Source organism: Hylobates moloch, unplaced genomic scaffold (assembly GCF_009828535.3).
Source record: "Hylobates moloch isolate HMO894 unplaced genomic scaffold, HMol_V3 SCAFFOLD_3, whole genome shotgun sequence".
Classification (NCBI taxonomy): Eukaryota; Metazoa; Chordata; class Mammalia; order Primates; family Hylobatidae; genus Hylobates; species Hylobates moloch.
Genome location: NW_026652278.1, coordinates 13,925,688 through 13,944,851, shown reverse-complemented (window position 1 = coordinate 13,944,851; position 19,164 = coordinate 13,925,688). Strand labels below are relative to the sequence as shown.

General features: G+C 49.0%; 2 protein-coding genes across 3 annotated transcripts in view; both read right to left on the bottom strand.

The window, feature by feature from the left end:
- Positions 1-1,221, bottom strand: part of RGS10 (regulator of G protein signaling 10) — a 42,777-nt gene extending 41,556 nt beyond the window's left edge. Inside the window, exon 1 of one of the 2 annotated variants that reach the window (XM_032176470.2) lies at positions 1,092-1,221. In XM_032176470.2, the coding sequence (XP_032032361.1) occupies positions 1,092-1,140 (49 nt within the window). In that variant the 5' untranslated portion in view covers positions 1,141-1,221. The remainder of the gene's footprint in view (positions 1-1,091) is intronic. The other variant, XM_058435747.1, reaches the window with a different exon arrangement.
- Positions 1,222-11,796: 10,575 nt separating this feature from the next.
- On the bottom strand, positions 11,797-13,043 carry LOC116482932 (large ribosomal subunit protein uL3-like). Its single transcript, XM_032754563.2, is given in 2 exon segments — positions 11,797-12,602; positions 12,605-13,043. Coding segments are annotated over 2 exon segments (1,209 nt in total). The 3' UTR covers positions 11,797-11,832.
- Positions 13,044-19,164: the final 6,121 nt, after the last annotated feature.

Below are 19,164 nucleotides of genomic sequence, written 5' to 3'. Positions count from 1 at the left end.
CAGAAAGTTCCCACGGCTGGTGAATATGGCGAAGGTGAGATTCGGATCCAGCCAGTCTGGTCCCAGTCTCTAAACCACAATGTCCCTCATAAAATACCAGGAGCAGAAAGGAAATGCACCAACGCGTTGGGACTCTGAGCGCCAAGCAGAAGTGAATCTTGGCGTGGGAAGCCCGGCAAAGCCTCTGAACTCCAGAGCCAGGGGAACCTGGGTTTGAAAGCCTCCCCATCACCTGCTGAGTGTGACTGGGGCAAGTCACCTAACAGCGCCTGGCTTCCGCTCCCTCCTCACTCACGGGGTTGTCCTAGGGGTGAAGGGAGAGTTCACCTAACGCGGTGGACAAAGCCCTTGGCGCACCCAAATGCCTGCACAGGTCGTAGCTATTGTGACGAGCAAAAGGGTGGAAGGACCGGAATCAAGGGCATGGCTCCACCTTCACCGTGGGGTCTTTGTCCTATTAAGTTGCCCCAGACCGTGGCTCAGGCTGGCCCAGAGTGACAGCCAAGGTGAATCCTTCGTAACGTCAGAACTTCGCTGGCTCGGACCGCAGAGGTGCCCTTCTCCATCCTGGGGTTCCGCCACCCTCGCGATCCCACCTTTTGGCTCCTCGCAGCAGAAGCGAAGGCCCCCGGTGCCCCAGGCCCAGGCGCCTGGTCGGATGCCCGGGTCCAGCCGTGCTGCCCTGGGCGCTCGGCATCTTTCCACCCACGCCCGCAGCGGAGGCGGAGAGCGTCACTGAGGGAGAAGACCGCGAGCCGTTCTGCTTTCGGAATCTGGAGCCCCATATCACCTCCAAAGTTTGGAGATTTGGGGCGCTCCTTTTTCTCCCAGACCATCACTAAAAAGAAAACTGCGGCTGTTCCTCTTTCAGCCAAACTTCCTCCGCGGGGCTCCCGGAGGAGCTCTGCGCTCCCGTCGCGGCTGGGACCGCGAAGGTGCGGTACCCAGCGGCGAGAAGTGGTGCGGTCGGCTGGGGCTCCAGTCTGGGAGGTACCACCGAGCCGCGCCCGAGCACAAGAGGGAGGGCAGGAGGCCGGGCTGGCGAAACGGCGCCCCGACCCCCCAGCCCGCGGGCCCCCGGAGCCGCTTACCTGACGGCGGCCGCTTCCTGCTCAGCCGGCTCACGGCGCGGTTGAACATCGCCGCGGGCGCCCGAGGAGGAAGCAGGAGCAGCCCGGCGGCGCGGCGGCTGAGCCGGAGGAAGGCGAGGAGGAGGAGGAGGGCGAGGAGGAGGAGGAGGGCAAGGAGGAGGAGCGGGCTCAGCACCGCCCCGGAGCGCTAGGTCCTCGCCCGCCGCCCTCCTCCTAGCCAGGCGCCGCGTGGCGCGCTCAGTGCGCCTTGCCCGCCCCCGCCGGTGGGGGCTCGCGGTTCCGCTACGGGGTGCCCGGGCGGGGCAGGGCAGCCCTGGGTGACCCCCGATCGCCCAGAGTCTGCCCCGCCCCTGGGATGGGGTGCACTGGTCCAGAGGGAGCCCGCGCCGCCGGGAACTTAGTAGCCCCGCGGAGGCGGTTAGCGCGTCCCAGGGTCCCTGGCCCTCGCCCGAGATGCGGCCCCGGCCCGCCCCGCCCCGCCCAGCTTCAAGCTCCTGCGCCCATCGCGGTCTCCCGCCTTCTCCCTGTAGCCCCCGGAGAAACTGGCACGGCGCCGCGGGCGCACCGCGCTTCGGGGCTCTCAGCGAGCCTTCGCAGGTGGCGGGCGGGGTCCCCTCCGGGGTCACAGGCTGGGAAGCCTAGGCCTCGCGGTTCTGCAGAGTCCGGGCGCGGCCCGGCCCGTGGCCTTTGCCTCCTCGTCACCAGGATCCCCGCCTGCCGGGGCCTGGCTGCTCCTCGACTTCGTGGGCGCTGCGCCTTCCCGCCCCGCGAATGCGGGTGGGGCGTCCCCAGGGCCCGTGCGCTGAGCTAGCCGAGCCGCCGCGGGTGGGCGCCCTCTCCCCGGCCGTGCCGCGCGAGCGCCAGGACTCGGGGAGATCTGAGAGGATTCTGCAGGAACCCCCAGGTTCCTGCGCCGGGCGGCGCTCCGTCCCGCACACCACGCTCTCGGGACACGTCTCTAACTTTGGGGACACGTGGGCACTGCCTCTGGCAGGGCCTTCAGGCTCCACGACCGGGACCACTCAAGCCCCCACGGCGTCACCTGCTGGGCGCTGCGCGCTCCACGGTTTCCTATTATTTCATTTCTTCTACAGAGCAGCCCCAGAGGGGATGTCATTAGCCCCCATTTTCTTGAACATTTGGTTTGCAAGAAATTGTCTTTCTGGCGAGTTTTATTTTTCTCCTTGTGTATCTGGCTTTGTCTCTAAATTGGTCTTTATTTTTAGCTGTACTAATTGCTATTTTTCTAAACTGTTCCCCAGTCGCCCTCCCCCCCATCCCCCCCGTCCTTTTGCAGTTTTTTTCACTACTTGGCACTTTCTTTTGTATCTTCTATTCTGAGCTTCCAGTTCTGCTCACTTTCCCTCTCCCTCTACCCACCCCACAGCCCCAGTTGCACCCCAAGTGTGTCCGGTGGTTGGTTCTTGTTTCCCTCTCTGCTATTCCCCCTCTAAAAGTCGTTTTCCTCCGAGCATTTCCAAGCACTCTCCCCCTTTCTGCTGCCAAAAGAGGATTTCCAGGCTCCTGAAGCGAACGCGGTGACCAAGAACAGGGTTAGACCCAGAGCGGGGAATTCTGCTTTTAAAACTGCTGTTGTTGGCCTACTCCGGGCCCAGACAAACTTCCATCTCATTGTAATGGGATCAAGCTGTGATACTTAACTATAGGCAAGAGTTTCACCTTTCGTAAGAGCAGGATTTTAAATGCTGGCAGAGTCCTGGATCCAAGTGAGGTCACTGCATTCTTATAACAATAACAAGGGAATTGGTGCAACGCACCCACCCAGAAAACTTCCCCGAGACCAAATTACAAATAATCCTAACACAGGAAATAAGCACACTGGCACACAGGGTAAAAGTTAGGCACAGCAGCTCAGTGTTATGCTAGTTGCCAAGACCACCCTAGCGTGTCCTGAAAAACACTGGTGTGGCTTAAGACATGCCATGAATCCCTCCTGAGCTAAGAACCCCAGGCATCTCTTAAATAAAGGGAAAATATAACAGCCTTAAATCACTTTTACTGTCCTGTTAGCACATCAGAGAGTAAGTACAAAAATTAAGATGCATAGTTAGGGCCGGGCGCTGTGGCTCACGTCTGTAATCCCAGCACTTTGGGAGGCGGAGGCAGGCAGATTACCTGAGGTCAGGAGTTCAAGACCAGCCTGGCTAACATGGTGAAGCCCCATCTGTATAAAAAATACAAAAATTAGCCAGGCCTGGTGGCAGGTGCCTGTAATCCCAGCTACTCAGAAGGCTGAGGCAGAAGAATCACTTGAGCCCGGGAGGAGGAGGTTGCAGTGAGCCAAGATCTGGAGGAGGAGGTTGCAGTGAGCTGAGATCTCACCACTGCACTCCAGCCTGGGCCACAGAGCAAGACTCTGTCTCCAAAAAAGGGAAAAAAGGCCGGGTGCGGTGGCTCATGCCTGTAATCCCAGCACTTTGGGAGGCCAAGTCAGGCGGATCACCTGAGGTCGGGAGTTTGAGACCAGCCTGACCAACATGGTGAAACCTCATCTCTACTAAAAATACAAAATTAGCCAGGCGCGGTGGCAGGCATCTGTAATCCCAGCTACTTGGGAGGCTGAGGCAGGAGAATCGCTTGAACCCGGGAGGCAGAGGTTGCAGCGAACTGAGATCGAGCCATTGCACTCCTGCCTGGGTGACTGAGCAAGACTCCATCTCAAAAAAAAAAAAAAGCATGGTTAATGTTTAATGTACACAGTTTAAAATTTTTGCCTGGGACATTGAAATTGTTATAAATACCCGTTTTAAGTGTCTGAACGTTCAAAAGCCAGTTTTCAAAGTGCACTGTGCAAAAGACCACATATATATAAAGCCTCCTAACTCCTAAAACTTGCCAAATGCACACACACACACACACACACACACACACGATTAAGTTCCAACCGTGGTTTGCATTGGATTGAAGGTGCTCACCATCCAAATGGCATTTTTCCTGTAAGTCCAGCATGCACTTTCTGAAGCTTTTTTTTTTTTTTTTTTGAGACAAGGGTCTCACTATGTTGTCCAGGCTGATTTCTGACTTCTGGGCTCTCAAGTGATCCTCCCTCCTTAGCCTCCTAAGTCAAGCCTTCACAAACAAACTGTGGTAGCCAGTGTGGGGAAGAAGAGGATGAGCAGTTTAGCCGCTTTCTTCCCCTGCTGGTCTCACTTTTGGTTCAAGGATGTTCACATCAGGCAAGAAGCAAGAGCCCCGGATGTCTTCTGGTAACACAAGATTTCAGAGCGATTACTGGCTTTGGAGTTCAATATTTTCATTCTGTAAGCTGTGAATACATTTTACAGCCTCTCATCACCAGAATTTATGTAACAAGACTATTCTAGGCCAATTGAAGCAGACAAGGTATAGTAAAATGAGTAAGTGGCCAACTTAAAGTCAAGAGACCTGGGTACTAATCTGACCAAACAGCAACCAGCTGTGTGGACACACCAGATGTGTCCTCAAACACATCGTAGCCTCAAGGGACAGGGCAAGGAGAGGTGCCACCTACACTCTGAGCAAGTGGCGTTCAATAGCAATAAACAAAAAAGCATCTGGCATAGTGCCCAGCACATGTAGGCACACAAAAAATTACTGGAATTTTAATTACTCTTACTCCCCCTACAATGATGTTTTAATAAATGATAAACTTTATCGTACAGGCAGTCAAAAGTGGATTTCTTTTCAATTATAGGAAATTGGCAGGGTTAGTAACACTGTGATGTTCACATTGTTACTACGCTGTGAAGGAGGGAAAGTAAATTGTTACCACCTCTCTAGAAGGAAGAGAAGCAGATGTGTTAAGATATGTATTTGACAACATATGTAAGTCTTCAAAATGTTTATAACTCTTGGACTAGTGAATAATTCTATAACTGGTAATTTGTGCCAAAGAAAAACAATAAATGATCAGGGTTATTTACAGTAGCTAAAAATGCCCACTAAGAGAATGAATAAGGTATAACATATTTTTGTGATAGAATATTTAACAGTTGTAAAAAACTGTGAAGAACCTTTGGAACTTGGTGGAAAAAACTGGTGCTAAGAGAAAAATGAAGGAATCTTAGACGAAGCTCTCATTGAAAAATCAGGATACAAATATAGAGAAAATTTTCAGTGTTGAGGAAGAGGAGAATATGGTACGTTTATACATAGAAAGCTAGCAGTTAATTACACCTAAATATTACTAGACTATACCTCTAGATGATAAGATAATGGGTTCTTTTTTCATCATTACATTTTCCTGTTTTGCAAACTTCTGCAGTGTATGTGCTTTTAAATCAGGGAGAAAAATCACTAATTAGAGACTAATTGAAATCTCTACTGGGTTTAATGCCACAAAAATATATAAGACTTCATCTCTGTTGCAGTTTTGTGTTTTGTTTTTTAGAGACAGGGACTTGTTCTATCGCCCAGGCTGGAGTGTGGTGTTGCGATCATGGCCCACTGCAGCCTTGAACTCCTGAGCTCAGGCAATCCCCCTACCTCAGCCTCCTGAGTGGCTAGGGCTACAGGAGTGCACCACCATACCCGGCTACTTATGTATGTACGTACATATGTATTTATTTATTCATCAATTTTTTATTTTTAATTTTATTTATTTACTTATTTATTTGAGATGGAGTCTTGCTCTGTACCCCAGGCTGGAGTGCAGTGGCGTGATCTCGGCTCATGGTAACCTCTGCCTCCCAGGTTCAAGTGGTTCTCCTACCTTAGCCTCCTGAGTAGCTGGGATTACAGGTGTGTGCCACCACATCCGGCTAATTTTTGTATTTTTAGTAGAGACGGGGTTTCACCATGTTGGTCAGGCTGGTCTCGAAATCCTGACCTTGTGATCCGCCTGCCTCGGCCTCCCAAAGTGCTGGGATTACAGGCGTAAGCCAATGTGTCCAGCCGTCATTCATTTATTTTTGTAGAGATGGGGTCTTGTTATGCTGCCCAGGATGGTCACAAACTCCTGACCTCCTACCTTGGCCTCCCAAAGTGCTGAGATTACAGATGTGAGCTACAGCATCTGGTCCCCGCCCACCTCCTCTCCCCGCCAACTTTTTTAAGAGTCAGGGTCTCACCGGGCGTGGTGTCTCACGCCTGTAATCCCAGCACTTTGGGAGGCCGAGGGGGGCAGATCACAAGATCAGGAGATCGACGCCATCCTGGCCAACATGGTGAAACTCCGTCTCTACTAAAAATACAAAAATTAGCTGAGCATGGTGGCACATGCCTGTGGTCCCTGCTACTCGGTAGGCTGAGGCAGGAGAATCGCTTAAACCAGGGAGTCGGAGATTGCAGTGTGCCAAGATCACACCACTGCACTCCAGCCTGGTGACAGAGTGAGACTCCGTCTCAAAAAACAAAGAGTCAGGGTCTCCATCTGTCATCCAGGCTAGAGTGCAGTGGTACAATCATAGCTCACTGCTACCCACTCCTGGGTAAGACTTCATTTTTACATTAGTTTTGCTTTCTTAAAACTCTTAATTTCCCATGGAAGAAGCAAGCAGACACTGGCCGCCTTTCCCATCTTTGATCTCTCTTGCACTTCAGATCCCACATTCCTGGCATATCACAGCTGGAGGGATCTTTGGAGATCAGCACATTATGCTGCAGATCAGGAAACTGAGGCTCAGACAGCAGCTGAACTTGTGTTTAGCTACGATGTGATACTAGGTTTCCCGACTCCTAGGCAGCCAGTTTTCCTGGTATGGCACTCTTTATCTGGTTTGTTTGTTTCTTTGTTTGTTTGAGACAGAGTCTCGTAATGTCACCCAGGCTGGAATGCAGTGGTGCAATCACGGCTCACTGCAGCCTCCACCTCCCAGGCTCAAGCAATCCTATCCTCCCACCTCAGCCCTCTTCAGTAGCTGGGACCACAGGTGTGCACTACCACGCCTAGCTAATTTTATTTATTTATTTACTTATTTATTTATTTATTTATTTATTTATTGCAGAGATGGGGGTCTGTCTCCCTTTGTTGCCCAGGCTCATCTGGAATTTCTGGGTTCAAGCGATCCTCCCTCCTTGGCCTCCTAAGTAGCTGGGACTACAGGCACATGCCACTATGCATGGCTATTTTTTTTTTTTTTTTTTTTTGAGACACAGTTTCGCTCTTGTTGCCCAGGCCGGAGTGCTGCAATGGTGCAATCTTGGCTCATTGCAACCTCTGCCTCCAGGGTTCAAGCGATTCCCCTGCCTCAGCCTCCCGAGTAGCTGGGATTACAGGCATGCGACACCACAGCCAGCTAATTTTGTATTTTTTAGTAAAGACAGGGTTTCTCCATGTTGGTCAGGCTGGTTTCAAATACCTGACCTCAGGTGATCCATCCACCTCGGCCTCCCAAAGTGTTGGGATTACAGGCTTGAGCCACCACGGCCAGCTGGCTAGGTTTTTTTAATACAATTTTTTAAAGTAAATTTTATATTATTATTATTTTATTTTTATTTTTTTGAGACCGAGTCTCACTCTGTTGCCAGGCTGGAATGCAGTGGCACAATCTCAGCTTACTGCAACCTCCGACTCCCGGGTTCAAGCAATTTCCCTGCCTCAGCCTCCCAAGTAGCTGGGACTACAGGTGTGTGCCACCACACCTGGCTAAATTTTTGTATTTTAGTAGAGATGAGATTTCACCATATTTGCCAGGCTGGTCTCCATCTCCTGATCTCATGATCCGCCCACCTCGGCCTCCCAGAGGGCTGGGATTACGTGAGCCATTGCGCCCGGCAAAAGTAAATTTTATTTTTAGAGCAATTTTAGGTTCACAGCAAAATTAAACAGAAAATAGAGTTCCACATGCCTCCTGCCCCAAACACGCATAGCCTCTCATAGCATATGACCTCCTACACCAGAGAGGTACATTTGTACAATCAAGGAACCTACACTGACACATCCTTATCATCCAAAGTTCATATCAAATACCCTTTTCCCATCTCAGGACTCCCACCTTTTTTGGGGGTTGAGGGGCTAAGGAGCAGAAAGTTTAATAGGCAGGAGTAAGAGAAAGGAGAACAGTTCTCTCTCTAGGGAGAGAGAGGGGCTTCCGAAAGGAAAGACCGACAGTGGTGGTGTTCACTGGATTTTATAGTCGGGCTTGAGAAGGCGGTGACTGATTTACATAGGGCCCACAGATTGGTTGGATCAGATGTGACGTTTACATAGCGCCCAGGGAAGGCTGGCCACACCCACGCCACTCTGATCTTATTACACAAATGAGTTTTCCACTTGACTGGTGACATCTTGTCTGCTCCTTATATACATGTGGCTGGCAAAGACAAGGGAAGATGGAGCCGCCATTTTGAACATGCCTAGTCCCAGGTGGCTTTTTTCCTGCCAGCATTCACCCGTGCAAGCATCCAGCTTGCTTGTCTATGTCTGCAGCTTGATTTTACAGGCTGCCCTTTGTTAGGAAATGATTTTAGGGCTGCTTTCTTTTTCTTTTTTCTTTTTTTTTTTTAAGACGGAGTCTTGCTCTGTCACCCAGGCTGGAGTGCAGTGGCTCAATCTCGGCTCACTGCAAGCTCCGCCTCCCGGATTCACGCCATTCTCCTGCCTCAGCCTCTCTGAGTAGCTGGGACTACAGGCGCCCGCCACCACGCCCGGCTAATTTTTTTGTATTTTTAGTAGAGACGGGGTTTCACTGTGGTCTCGATCTCCTGACCTCGTGATCCGCCCACCTCGGCCTCCCAAAGTGCTGGGATTACAAACGTGAGCCACCGCGCCCAGCCAGGGCTGCCTTCTTAAACAGGAAATTTAACTGAGGACTCCCATACCCTCACTATCTGAGTAATTGCTTCTTAACTCCTATATCATTCTCCCCTCATAAGTGGTAACCCTAACTGCTGTTAGGGGGTATTGGACGATGACTCTTTCTGGCTACTTCCTGCTGAAAAGGGGCAGGACTGCCACCTCTCTATCTCCACCCTGACATCTCCTCTTGGACGTCTGATAAGACACCTGAAAAGGAATACATCCAAACAGAACAACTCTTCCACCTCCATTAAAAGCAACTTCACCCTTCCAGTTGCTCAGACAATTTTCTTGGGGTCATTTCTCATGCCTCTTGACTAGTGATCAAGTGATCCTTCGAAATACATGCAGAAGCCCTCACTTCCCACTGTCTCCATCTCCACTGCAATCACCCTTGCCCAAGCCATCGTCTCCATCTCCACTGCAGTCACCCTTGCCCAAGCCATCGTCTCCATCTCCACTGCAGTCACCCTTGCCCAAGCCACCATCTGCTGCCTGGAGTACCACAGGAGCCTCCTAAGGGTGACCTTGCCATCACCTGTTCCAAACCCAGCAACCAGAGTGATCCTTTCAAAACCAGGGACGTCTCACCATGTTAACCCTCTGCTCAAAACTCTGTAGCCACTCCCCACGTTGCCCAGAGAGGATGCCCATGGCCATGTAGAGACCTGCAAGGTCCCACATGGTTGGGTCTCCAAGCCCTCCTCTCCTGGCCTTCCCACTTACTCTTCCACCCCTGCCACAGGGCTCCTCCTCATCCCTCAAACGCCTCCGTGCATTCCCACCTCATGACCCATGTAGGTCCCTTCTCTCTGGAACACTCCTCCCTGGGACATGCATAGTATCGTCCTCCAGTTTCTCCAGGTCTTTATCCAAATGTCACCTTCTCAGTGAGGTCTCTCACCCATCCTGTTTAAAATAGCAGCCCCTCCCCCTGCACTTTCACGCCTTTTTTTTTTTTTGAAATGGAGTCTCGCTCTGTTGCCCAACCTGGAGTGCAGTGGCGCGATCTCTGCTCACTGCAAGCTCCACCTCCTGGGTTCACGCCATTCTCCTGCCTCAGCCTCCCGTGTAGCTGAGACTACAGGCGCCCACCACCATGCCTGGCTAATTTTTTTGTATTTTTAGTAGAGACGGGGTTTCACTGTGTTAGCCAGGATGGTCTCGATCTCCTGACCTCGTGATCTGCCCACCTCGGCCTCCCAAAGTGCTGGGATTACAGGCGTGAGCCACTACACTGGGCCACTTTCACGCCTTTTTTTTTCCATCCCTGCCACGTTTCTCCAAAGCATGCATGGCCCTCTAACAGATTATGATCCACTTAGTATGTCCACTGCCTGCCTCTCCCTACAGCCCTCATCCGCTGCATTACATGCTCCCTTGCATGTGGGCTCAGTGGAGGCAGAGAATTGTCACTGTTTTTTCCCTGCTGTCCTAGCACATAGAAGAGTGTCTGTCACAGAGTAAACACTCAACAAAAATGTGCTGATGAATCAAGAGAAGGAATACTTATCTCCTCTCTCCCCAAACTCCACTAAGATGATAGAAAAGGCATTGAGGCCAGGCGTGGTGGCTCATGCCTGTAATCTCAGCACTTTGGGAGGCCGAGGCGGGCAGATCACATGAGGTCAGGAGTTCGAGACCAGCCTGGCCAACATGGTGAAACCCCGTCTCTAATAAAAATACAAAAAAATACAAAAATTAGCCAGGTGTGGTGGTGTGTGCCTGTACTCCCAGCTACACAGGAGGCTGAGGCACAAGAATTGCTTGAACCCAGGGGGCAGAGGTTGCAGTGAGCCAAAATCATGCCACTGTACTCCAGCCCTGGACACAGAGTGAGACTCCATCTCAAAGAAAATAATAATAATAATAATGAAAAAATAAGGTATAGGCTAGGCATGGATCATGCCTGTCATCCCAACAGTTTGGGAGGTCCAGGCAGGAGGATCACTCAGCTCAGGAGTTTGAGATCAGCTTGGGTAACGTAGTGAGACCTTTGCTTCTACAAAAATAAAATAAGGTATAAACCCACCTGGGCAAGGTGTATGTAAAAGGAGACAACATGGCTGGGTGCGGTGGCTCACGCCTGTAATCCCAGCACTTTGGGAGGCTGAGGCTGGCAGATCACCTGAGATCGGGAGTTCAAGACCAGCCTGACCAACATGGAGAAACCCCGTCTCTACTAAAAATACAAAATTAGCTGGGCGTGGTGGCGCATGCCTGTAATCCCAGCTACTCGGGAGGCTGAGGCAGGAGAATCGCTTGATCCTGGGAGGCGGAGGTTGCGGTGAGCCGAGATTGTGCCATTGCACTCCAACCTGGGCAACAAGAGCAAAATTCCATCTCAAGAAAAAAAAAAAAAAGAAAAAAGAAAGAAAAAGAAAAGAAAAAGGAGACAATAATGGGAGAGAGATTTCAGCCCATCAGAAAGGAGATGGAGAAGCAGAAACACTTAACAAGAGGAAGGAGCTACAACCTAAATGCAGGCAGGGCGTGCCAGTGAGAACAAGCCAGTTCACCCTGCAGAGCCTCAGAGGAGCTCCTGACCCAGAGAAGGGGACAGGCAAGGACTGAAAAGGGGGGATTGATAGAAGTCTATATAAGGAGACTTCAGTTCCCCTGCCACCTACCTTAGGAAATAATTATCTTGGGAAATAGTGAGGCACAGAAGCTCTGGACTTATGAACCACTGGCTGAGCTAAGGGTGCAGATGAGCTGTGGGCATCAAAGAGAGTGTTAAGCCTAGGTCTGCACACAGGATTGGGAGCCCCTTCTTCCTCAGCCCCTTCCCCAGCAGCCAGATGTACTAGAAAAATTTAATCTCTCCAAAACAAATAAAAAACAAAACAAAAACACAATGGAAATTAACATTTAACGTTCTCCAGAGTTAGCACTGGCCAACTACACAGACATACACAATCCACATGCCTCTTTTTTTTTTTTTTTTCCAGTGGAAAATAACTTTTATTGAGACCCCACCAGCTGCAAAATCTGTTCCTGGTGTTAAGCTCCTTCTTCCTTTGCAATTCGGTCTTTCTTGAGTGGTCCCATGCATGCTTTCTTCTCCTCCATGGTCTGGAAGCGGCCATGGCCAAACTTGGAGGTGGTGTCAATGAACTTAAGGTCAATCTTCTCCAGAGCCCGCTGCTTCATCTGCACCAGCAAGGACTTGTGGAGGGTGAGCACCCGCTTCTTCGTTCCCACCACACAGCCTTTCAGCATGACAAAGTCATTGGTCACTTCACCATAGTGGACAAAGCCACCCAGAGGGTTGATGCACTTGTCAGCCAGGTCATAGTCAGTGGAGGCATTGTTCTTGATCAGCTTGCCATCCTTGATAAGGTAGCCCTGGCCAATCTTATAGATCTTCTTGTTGATCTCAGTGTGGTGATGGTAGACTTTCTGCCCAGCGCATGCCACAGAGAAGGCCACACGAGCAGGATGCCATGCCCCAATACAGGCCACCTTGTGCAGGCCTCGGTGGGTCTTGCGGGGCAGCTTCTTGGTGTGCCAATGACTGGTGACCCCTTTGTAGCCTTTGCCCTTGGTCACCCCAATGACGTCGATCATCTCATCCTGCCCAAACACTTGGTTCACAGGTACCTGCTGCTCAAGCCTCTCACGGGCCCAGTCCAGCTTCTCAGCCACGGTGCCTCCATTCACCTGGATCTCCATCAGGTGGGCCTTCTTCTGGTGCAGAGGAAGCAGGCGCATCTGGGTGTGGGCAATGACGCAGATGACTTGGCAGTACTTCTTCATGCTGCTGAAGTCTTCTCTGGCTGCTTCTTGCCATCCTTATCCTGCCATTTCTTGCAGTACTTGGTAAAGGCCTTCTTCTTAGATTTATGCCAGTTCTTACAGAAACGCCTCTTGCATTCATCACTGATGTGCTCAGCGAAGACAGTCTTGAAGGTCCGGAGGCCTTGAGGAGTTTCCACGTAGCCCCCAATGCCCACAACCACTATGGGTGGCATCTCCACAACGGTCACAGCCTCCACCACCTCTTTCTTGTTCACCTTGGATCTTGGCCTGTCGACTTCCCGCACGATGTGGGTCATGCCAGCCTTGTATCCCAGGAAGGCTGTGAGGTGGACCGGCTTGGATGGATCATCCTTAGGGAAGCTCTTCACCTTCCTACGATGCCTGCTGCTGCACTTCCGAGGCAGGAAGCCGAGGAACCCGTGTCTGGGAGCGGAGAACTTTCTGTGAGACATCACGCCGTCAAATCCCACCGGTACAGCCCACATGCTGCTTTCACACACACAGTTCCAAAGAGCTTTGGATACCTCCTTCTCAAGGATGAGGACTATGCAAAGACCACAGATATTTAAGGAACGTCTCTAATGAGAGAGACAGAGAGAAACAGAAAATAGGAATTCAGGTGAAAGACAAGAGAGAATAGGCATGAATCTTTTAAAATACCATAACTAGCTCAGAGAGGGAGAGAGAGAAGCTATTTCATCCATTCATAAAAGAAGAAAGATGGGAATATAAAAATGAAGTAGAAACAAAATATTTCAATAAAGGAGTTTGAAGATAAAGGTGAAGAAATCTCCTGAAAATTAGAGCAGATGAAGAAATGTACAATGGCAGAGAAAGAAAGAAAGATTGGAGAATCAATCCAAGTAATAGGAGTTCCAGAAAGACATTACAGAGAAAATGTTAGAGAGAAAGTTAAAGATATAATTCAAGAAAATTGCCCAGACTGAGATGGGCATGGCAGTGTGATCTGTAGCCCCAGCTACTCAGGAGGCTGAGGCAGCTGGACTGCTTAAGCTCAGGAGTTTGAGGCTGTAGTGTGCTATGATCTCACTTATGAATAGTCACAGCACTCCAGCCTGGGCAACATAGCAAGACTCCATCGCTTAAAAAAAAAAAAGACAGAATGAATGAATTGGCCGGGCGTGGTGGCTCACGCTTGTAATCCCAGCACTTTGGGAGGCCGAGGCGGGCAGATCACAAGGTCAGGAGGTCGAGACCATGGTGAAATCCCGTCTCTACTAAAAATACAAAAAAAAAAAAAATTAGCTCAGTGTGGTGGCAGGCGCCTGTAGTCCCAGCTACTCGGAGAGGCTGAGGCAGGAGAATGGCGTGAACCCGGGAGGCGGAGCTTGCAGTGAGCCGAGATTGCGCCACTGCACTCCAGCCTGGGCGACAGAGCGAGACTCCGTCTGAAAAAAAATTAAATAAAATAAAGAATGAATGAATGAAAATGTCCCAGACTGAAGAAAATTCATCTCCAAATGCAAAGAGTCCACAATGGGCACAATGTGAGACCTACAACAAGGTACACCTGCATGAAATTTCATAACAAAGATAATTTCCAAAAAAAACTTAGAGCACATTGGTGGTGGGAATACTAAATGGTACAGCCACTTTCAAAGGTGGCTTGGAAGTTTCTTAAAAAGTTAAATACATACCTATCATATCATCCAAACATTCCACTCTTAGGTATTTAACCCAAGAAAAGTGAAAACATGTGTCCATACAAAGACTCTTACATGAGTGTTCACACCAGCTTTAGCTGTCATAACCTGGAAACAACCCAATGTCTGTCAGCAGCTGCATGGATAAAGAAGTTGTGGTATAAACATACAAAAGAATGAATTATTGACACATTCAAAAACATAGGTAAATCTCAAAATAATTACTCTCAATGAAAAAAAAAAGACCAAAAAAAGATATATACTGTATGATTCCATTTATGTAAAATTCTAGAAAATGCAAACTAAACTATAGTAACAGAAACAGATCAGTGGTTGTTTGGGGGAGAATAGGGAATAGGGGTAGAGGAGTGATGGGAAGGATGGATTTCTTTTTGTTTTTTTGAGACAGAGTCTCGTTCTGTCACCCAGGCTGGGGTGCAGTGCCAGTGGCTTGATCTCAGCTCACTGCAAACTGCGCCTCCCAGGTTCAAGTGATTTTCCTGCCTCAGCCTCCCGAGTAGCTGGGATTACAGGCATATGCCACCATGCCCAGCTAGTTTTTTTGTTTTGTTTTGTTTTTTGAGATGGAGTCTCACTCTGTCGCCCAGGCTGGAGTGCAGTGGCATGATCTTGGCTCACTGCAATCTTGTCTCCTGGGTTCAAGAGATTCTCCTGTCTCAGCCTCCCGAGTAACTAGGATTATAGGTGTGTGCCACCATGCCCGGCTAATTTTTGTATTTTTAGTAGAGATGGGGCTTCACCATGTTGGCCAGGCTGGTCTCAAACTCCTGACCTCAAGTGATCTGCCCGCCTTGACCTCCCAAAGTGCTGGGATTACAAGCGTGAGCCATCGTGCCCGGCCCAGCTAATTTTTGTATTTTTAAGAGATAGGGTTTCGCCATGTTGGCCAGGGTGGTCTCGAACTCCTGGCCTCAAGTGGTCTGCCCGCCTCAGCCTCTCAAAGTGCTGGGATTACAGGCATGAGTCACTGCACCCAGCTGGAAGGATGGATTTCAAAGGAGCACGAAGGTTATTTTGAGTTGATGTGTTCACTATCTTGACTGTGGTGATGGTTTTGTAAGTGTACACATGTCAAAACTTATATAGTTTATATATGCGCATTCCACTGTATGTAATTTTATCTCAGTAAAGCTGTTTGTAAAAGTATGTATGTGTTGAGAATGTAAAATGATGTAGCCCCTTTGGAAAACAGTTGGGCAGTTCCTCAAAAAGCTCCATGTGGAGTTACCATATCACTCAGCAATTCCACTTCTGCATGTCTACTCTAGAGAAATGAAAACATACGTCCATGCTAAAACTTGCACACAAAGGTCCATAGCAGAAAAGCAGAAACAACCCATGTCCATCAGCCGACGATGCATAAGCAAACCTGGTAGCTCTCCATCTATTACCTGGAATATTATTCAACCGTAAAAAGGAATGCAGTACTGATACACTACACCGTGGATGAGCCTCGCAGGGGAGCCAGTGATCACCTCTAATCCCCCTTTTGGCTCTTAGTGGGCTCTTCAGCTGGATCTAGAAACCAAACTGACACCAAGCTGATCAACAGGAGCGAAGTATACGCATTTTATTAGTTTGGCATGTACATGGAAATCTTCACAAGAGACTCAAGTCTCAAGTGGCTAAAGCAAGATGCTTTTTTTTTCTGCATCACTTGGACTACGCAGAGCAAGAAACTTTTATACTTTTTAGACAAAGAACAATGGATTTGAGGAGGAAAAAAAATAGGACAAAGAAAATCTGGCAAGGGCGATAAAATGTTCTAGGAGATCCACTAGGAGATACAGGAGGGGGTGTAAATAGGTGGAAGATCAGTGTTATTTCATGAAGTTGTTTATTCAGGTCCATTGCCGTCCTCAGTTCCAGTCTCTGGCGATAAGGGCTATTTTCTCTCTCTGGTTTGGAGAGGGGACCCCTCCTAGAGGAATCTTTATCGCTTGGTGCATACGGGAAGAGGCAGGTCAGCTGGCCCTTTCTGAAGCCACCATTTCTCCAATATTTGCAACTTGAAATAATCAATATACCAATTAGGCATATTTTGGGGTGGCGTGTCCTTCATGCTCTCAACCTTGAAAAATGTTACGCTAAGTGAAAGAGCATCACGGAGAACATCCCTTGCTGCATGATTCCATTTATACCAAGTCCAGAATAGGCAAATCTGTAGAGACAAAAAGTAAATTTGCAATCGCCTAAGCCTGGGAACAAGGGAAGAAGGGGAGCGACTGTAATAGGTACCTGGTTTCTTTTTGGATCATGACGAAGTTCCAAAATTAGATTATGTTGATGGTTTCACAACCCCATAAATACATTAGGAACCATTTAATTGTGTGCTTTACATAGGCAAGTTTTTTGGTATATAAATTCTATCTCAACAAAACTGTTAATTTACAAAGAGCGAAAACAGGTCACATACAAAGGGTCAGAAATCAAAATGTCACTGGACTTTCTGGAAAGCTAGAAAGCTTGAGGGATATCCTGAAAAAAAAAAAAAAAAAAAAGATCAGGTGCAGTGTAATTTCAGCACAGGTGGATGGCTTGAGCCCAGGAATTGGAGACCAGCCTGGGCAACATAGTGAGACCCTGTGTCTCCAAAACAAAAATACGAACATTAGCTCCGCGTGGTGGTGCGTACCTGCAGTACCGGCTCCTGGGGTGGGAGTGAGGGGGGGTTGGAGGGGGTGTGGCGGGGGCTGACGGCTGAGGTGGGAGGTTTGCTTGAGCCCAGGAGGTTGAGGCTGCAATGAGCCGAGATCATGCCACCACACTCCAGCCTGGGCGACAGAGGAAGACCTCATCTGAAAAAATAAAAGGAGTAAATGCAAAAAGAGAGGGCAGCACAGGCTCCAGAGAACAAGGGCCCAACCTGGGAGAGCAACAGAGTCCTGGCCAGGGTAACAGGAGTGCAGTGGGACTACAGCAGCCGGTGCTGGGGGAAGCATGAGAGAAGCCTCCAGAGGCCTCCTTTGATGACCTTGAATTTGAGAAACTGTATTGAAAACCATTTGATTCTACCAGGCACGGTGGCTCACGCCTGTAATCCCAGCACTTTGGAAGGCCGAGGCGGGTGGATCACTTGAGGCCAGAAGTTTGAGATCAGCCTGGGCAACATGACAAAATCCTGTTTCTACTAAAAATACAAAAATTAGCCAGATGTGATGGCTTGTACCTGTAATCTCAGTTACTCAGGAGGCTGAAGCAGGAAAATTGCTTGAACCTGGGAGGTGGACGTTGCAGTGAGCCAAGATCATGCCACTGCACTCCAGCCTGGGGGACAGAGCAAGAATCTCAAAAAAAAAGAAGAAAGGATGGAAGGAAGGAACAAATGAAAGAAAGAAAGAGAGAGAGAGAGAAAAGAAGAATCAGTAGTATATGCATATTGTTCAGATAGATGGAGGCAAATACTAGAAGAATAGCTGAGAATGAAAGATGAGTAGCTTTTGAGGAGTAGGCCTGGGAGAGGAGGGTGAAAGGGAGTGCTGGGGTTTTTTGTTTTGTTTTGTTTGTTTTATTTTGTATTGTTTTTCAGATGGAGTCTTACTCTATTGCCCAGGCTGGAGTGCAATGGTGAGATCTTGGCTCACTGCAACCTCTACCTCCCGGGTTCAAGCAATTCTCCTGCCTCATCCTCCTGGGTAGCCGGGATTACAGGTATGTACCACCACTCCCGGCTAATTTTTTTGTATTGTTAGTAGAGATGGGGGGTTTCACCATGTTGGCCAGGCTGGTCTCGAACTCTTGACCTTCATGATCCGCCCACCTCGGCCTCCCAAAGTGTTAGGATTCCAGGCGGGAGTCACCACACCAGGCTGGGAGTGCTGTTTTTCATAAGACTTTTAGTACACTTTGGCTTTTTAGACTATTATACAGATATATTATTTTAATGAAAATAAAAATTAATTTAAAAAAGTTCTAGTAATCACTACTTGCCTAGTCCATAACAAAAGAGAGGACTTAGTGGTATCACCAATAATAGTAACAGCTAAATTTCACTGAGTACTCACTATGTACTTGGCACTGTTTTATCTTATCTTTTAATTTTTAACATTTTTCTAGAAATGGAGTCTTGCTCTTCCACCCAAGCTGGAGTGCAGTGGCTCAATCAAAGGTCACTGCAGCCTCAACCTCCTGGGCTCCAGCGTTCCTCCCACCTCTGCCTTCTAAGTGGCTGGGACTATAGGCACACGCCACCACGCCAGGCTAATTTTTTACTTTTGTAGAGATGGGGTTCTTGTTTTGTTGCCCAGGCTGGTCTCAAACTCCTGGCTTCAAGTAATCCTCTTGCCTCAGCCCCACAAAATGTTGAGATTACAGGTGTGAGACACCATGCCTGGCCCCGAGTACTATTTTAAATACTGTTCTTATTAAACAACCCCTTGGAGGGGCCTTAATCACTACCCCAGGTTGCCTCTAATGGCAGGCGGAACACCAGCTGTCAGTGAAATTACAGTTCTTCATGGATTGAAAAGTACCACTTACAGATATATTCTTTGGATCATCACTAAACCTTGTGATATAGGAATTTATAGCTGGAGAAACTGAGTCTCAGATTTGGAGAAATGCTCAACAGCAGAGGTGAAAGTGAAAAGCAAGAATTCAGGTCTCTGGGCTCCTGGTGCCAACTGCACCCAAATCCATGAAAAACAAATTTGAGTGAGTCTCATTTTTTGCCCGGTGAGTGCATGAGATCTCTCCCGGGTTCAGGCCATTCTCCTGCCTCAGCCTCCCGAGTAGCTGAGACTACAGGCGCCTGCCACCACGCCCGGCTAATTTTTTTATATTTTTAGTAGAGACGGTGTTTCACCATGTTAGCCAGGATGGTCTCGATCTCCTAACCTCATGATCCACCCACCTCGGCCTCCCAAAGTGCTGGGATTACAGGCGTGAG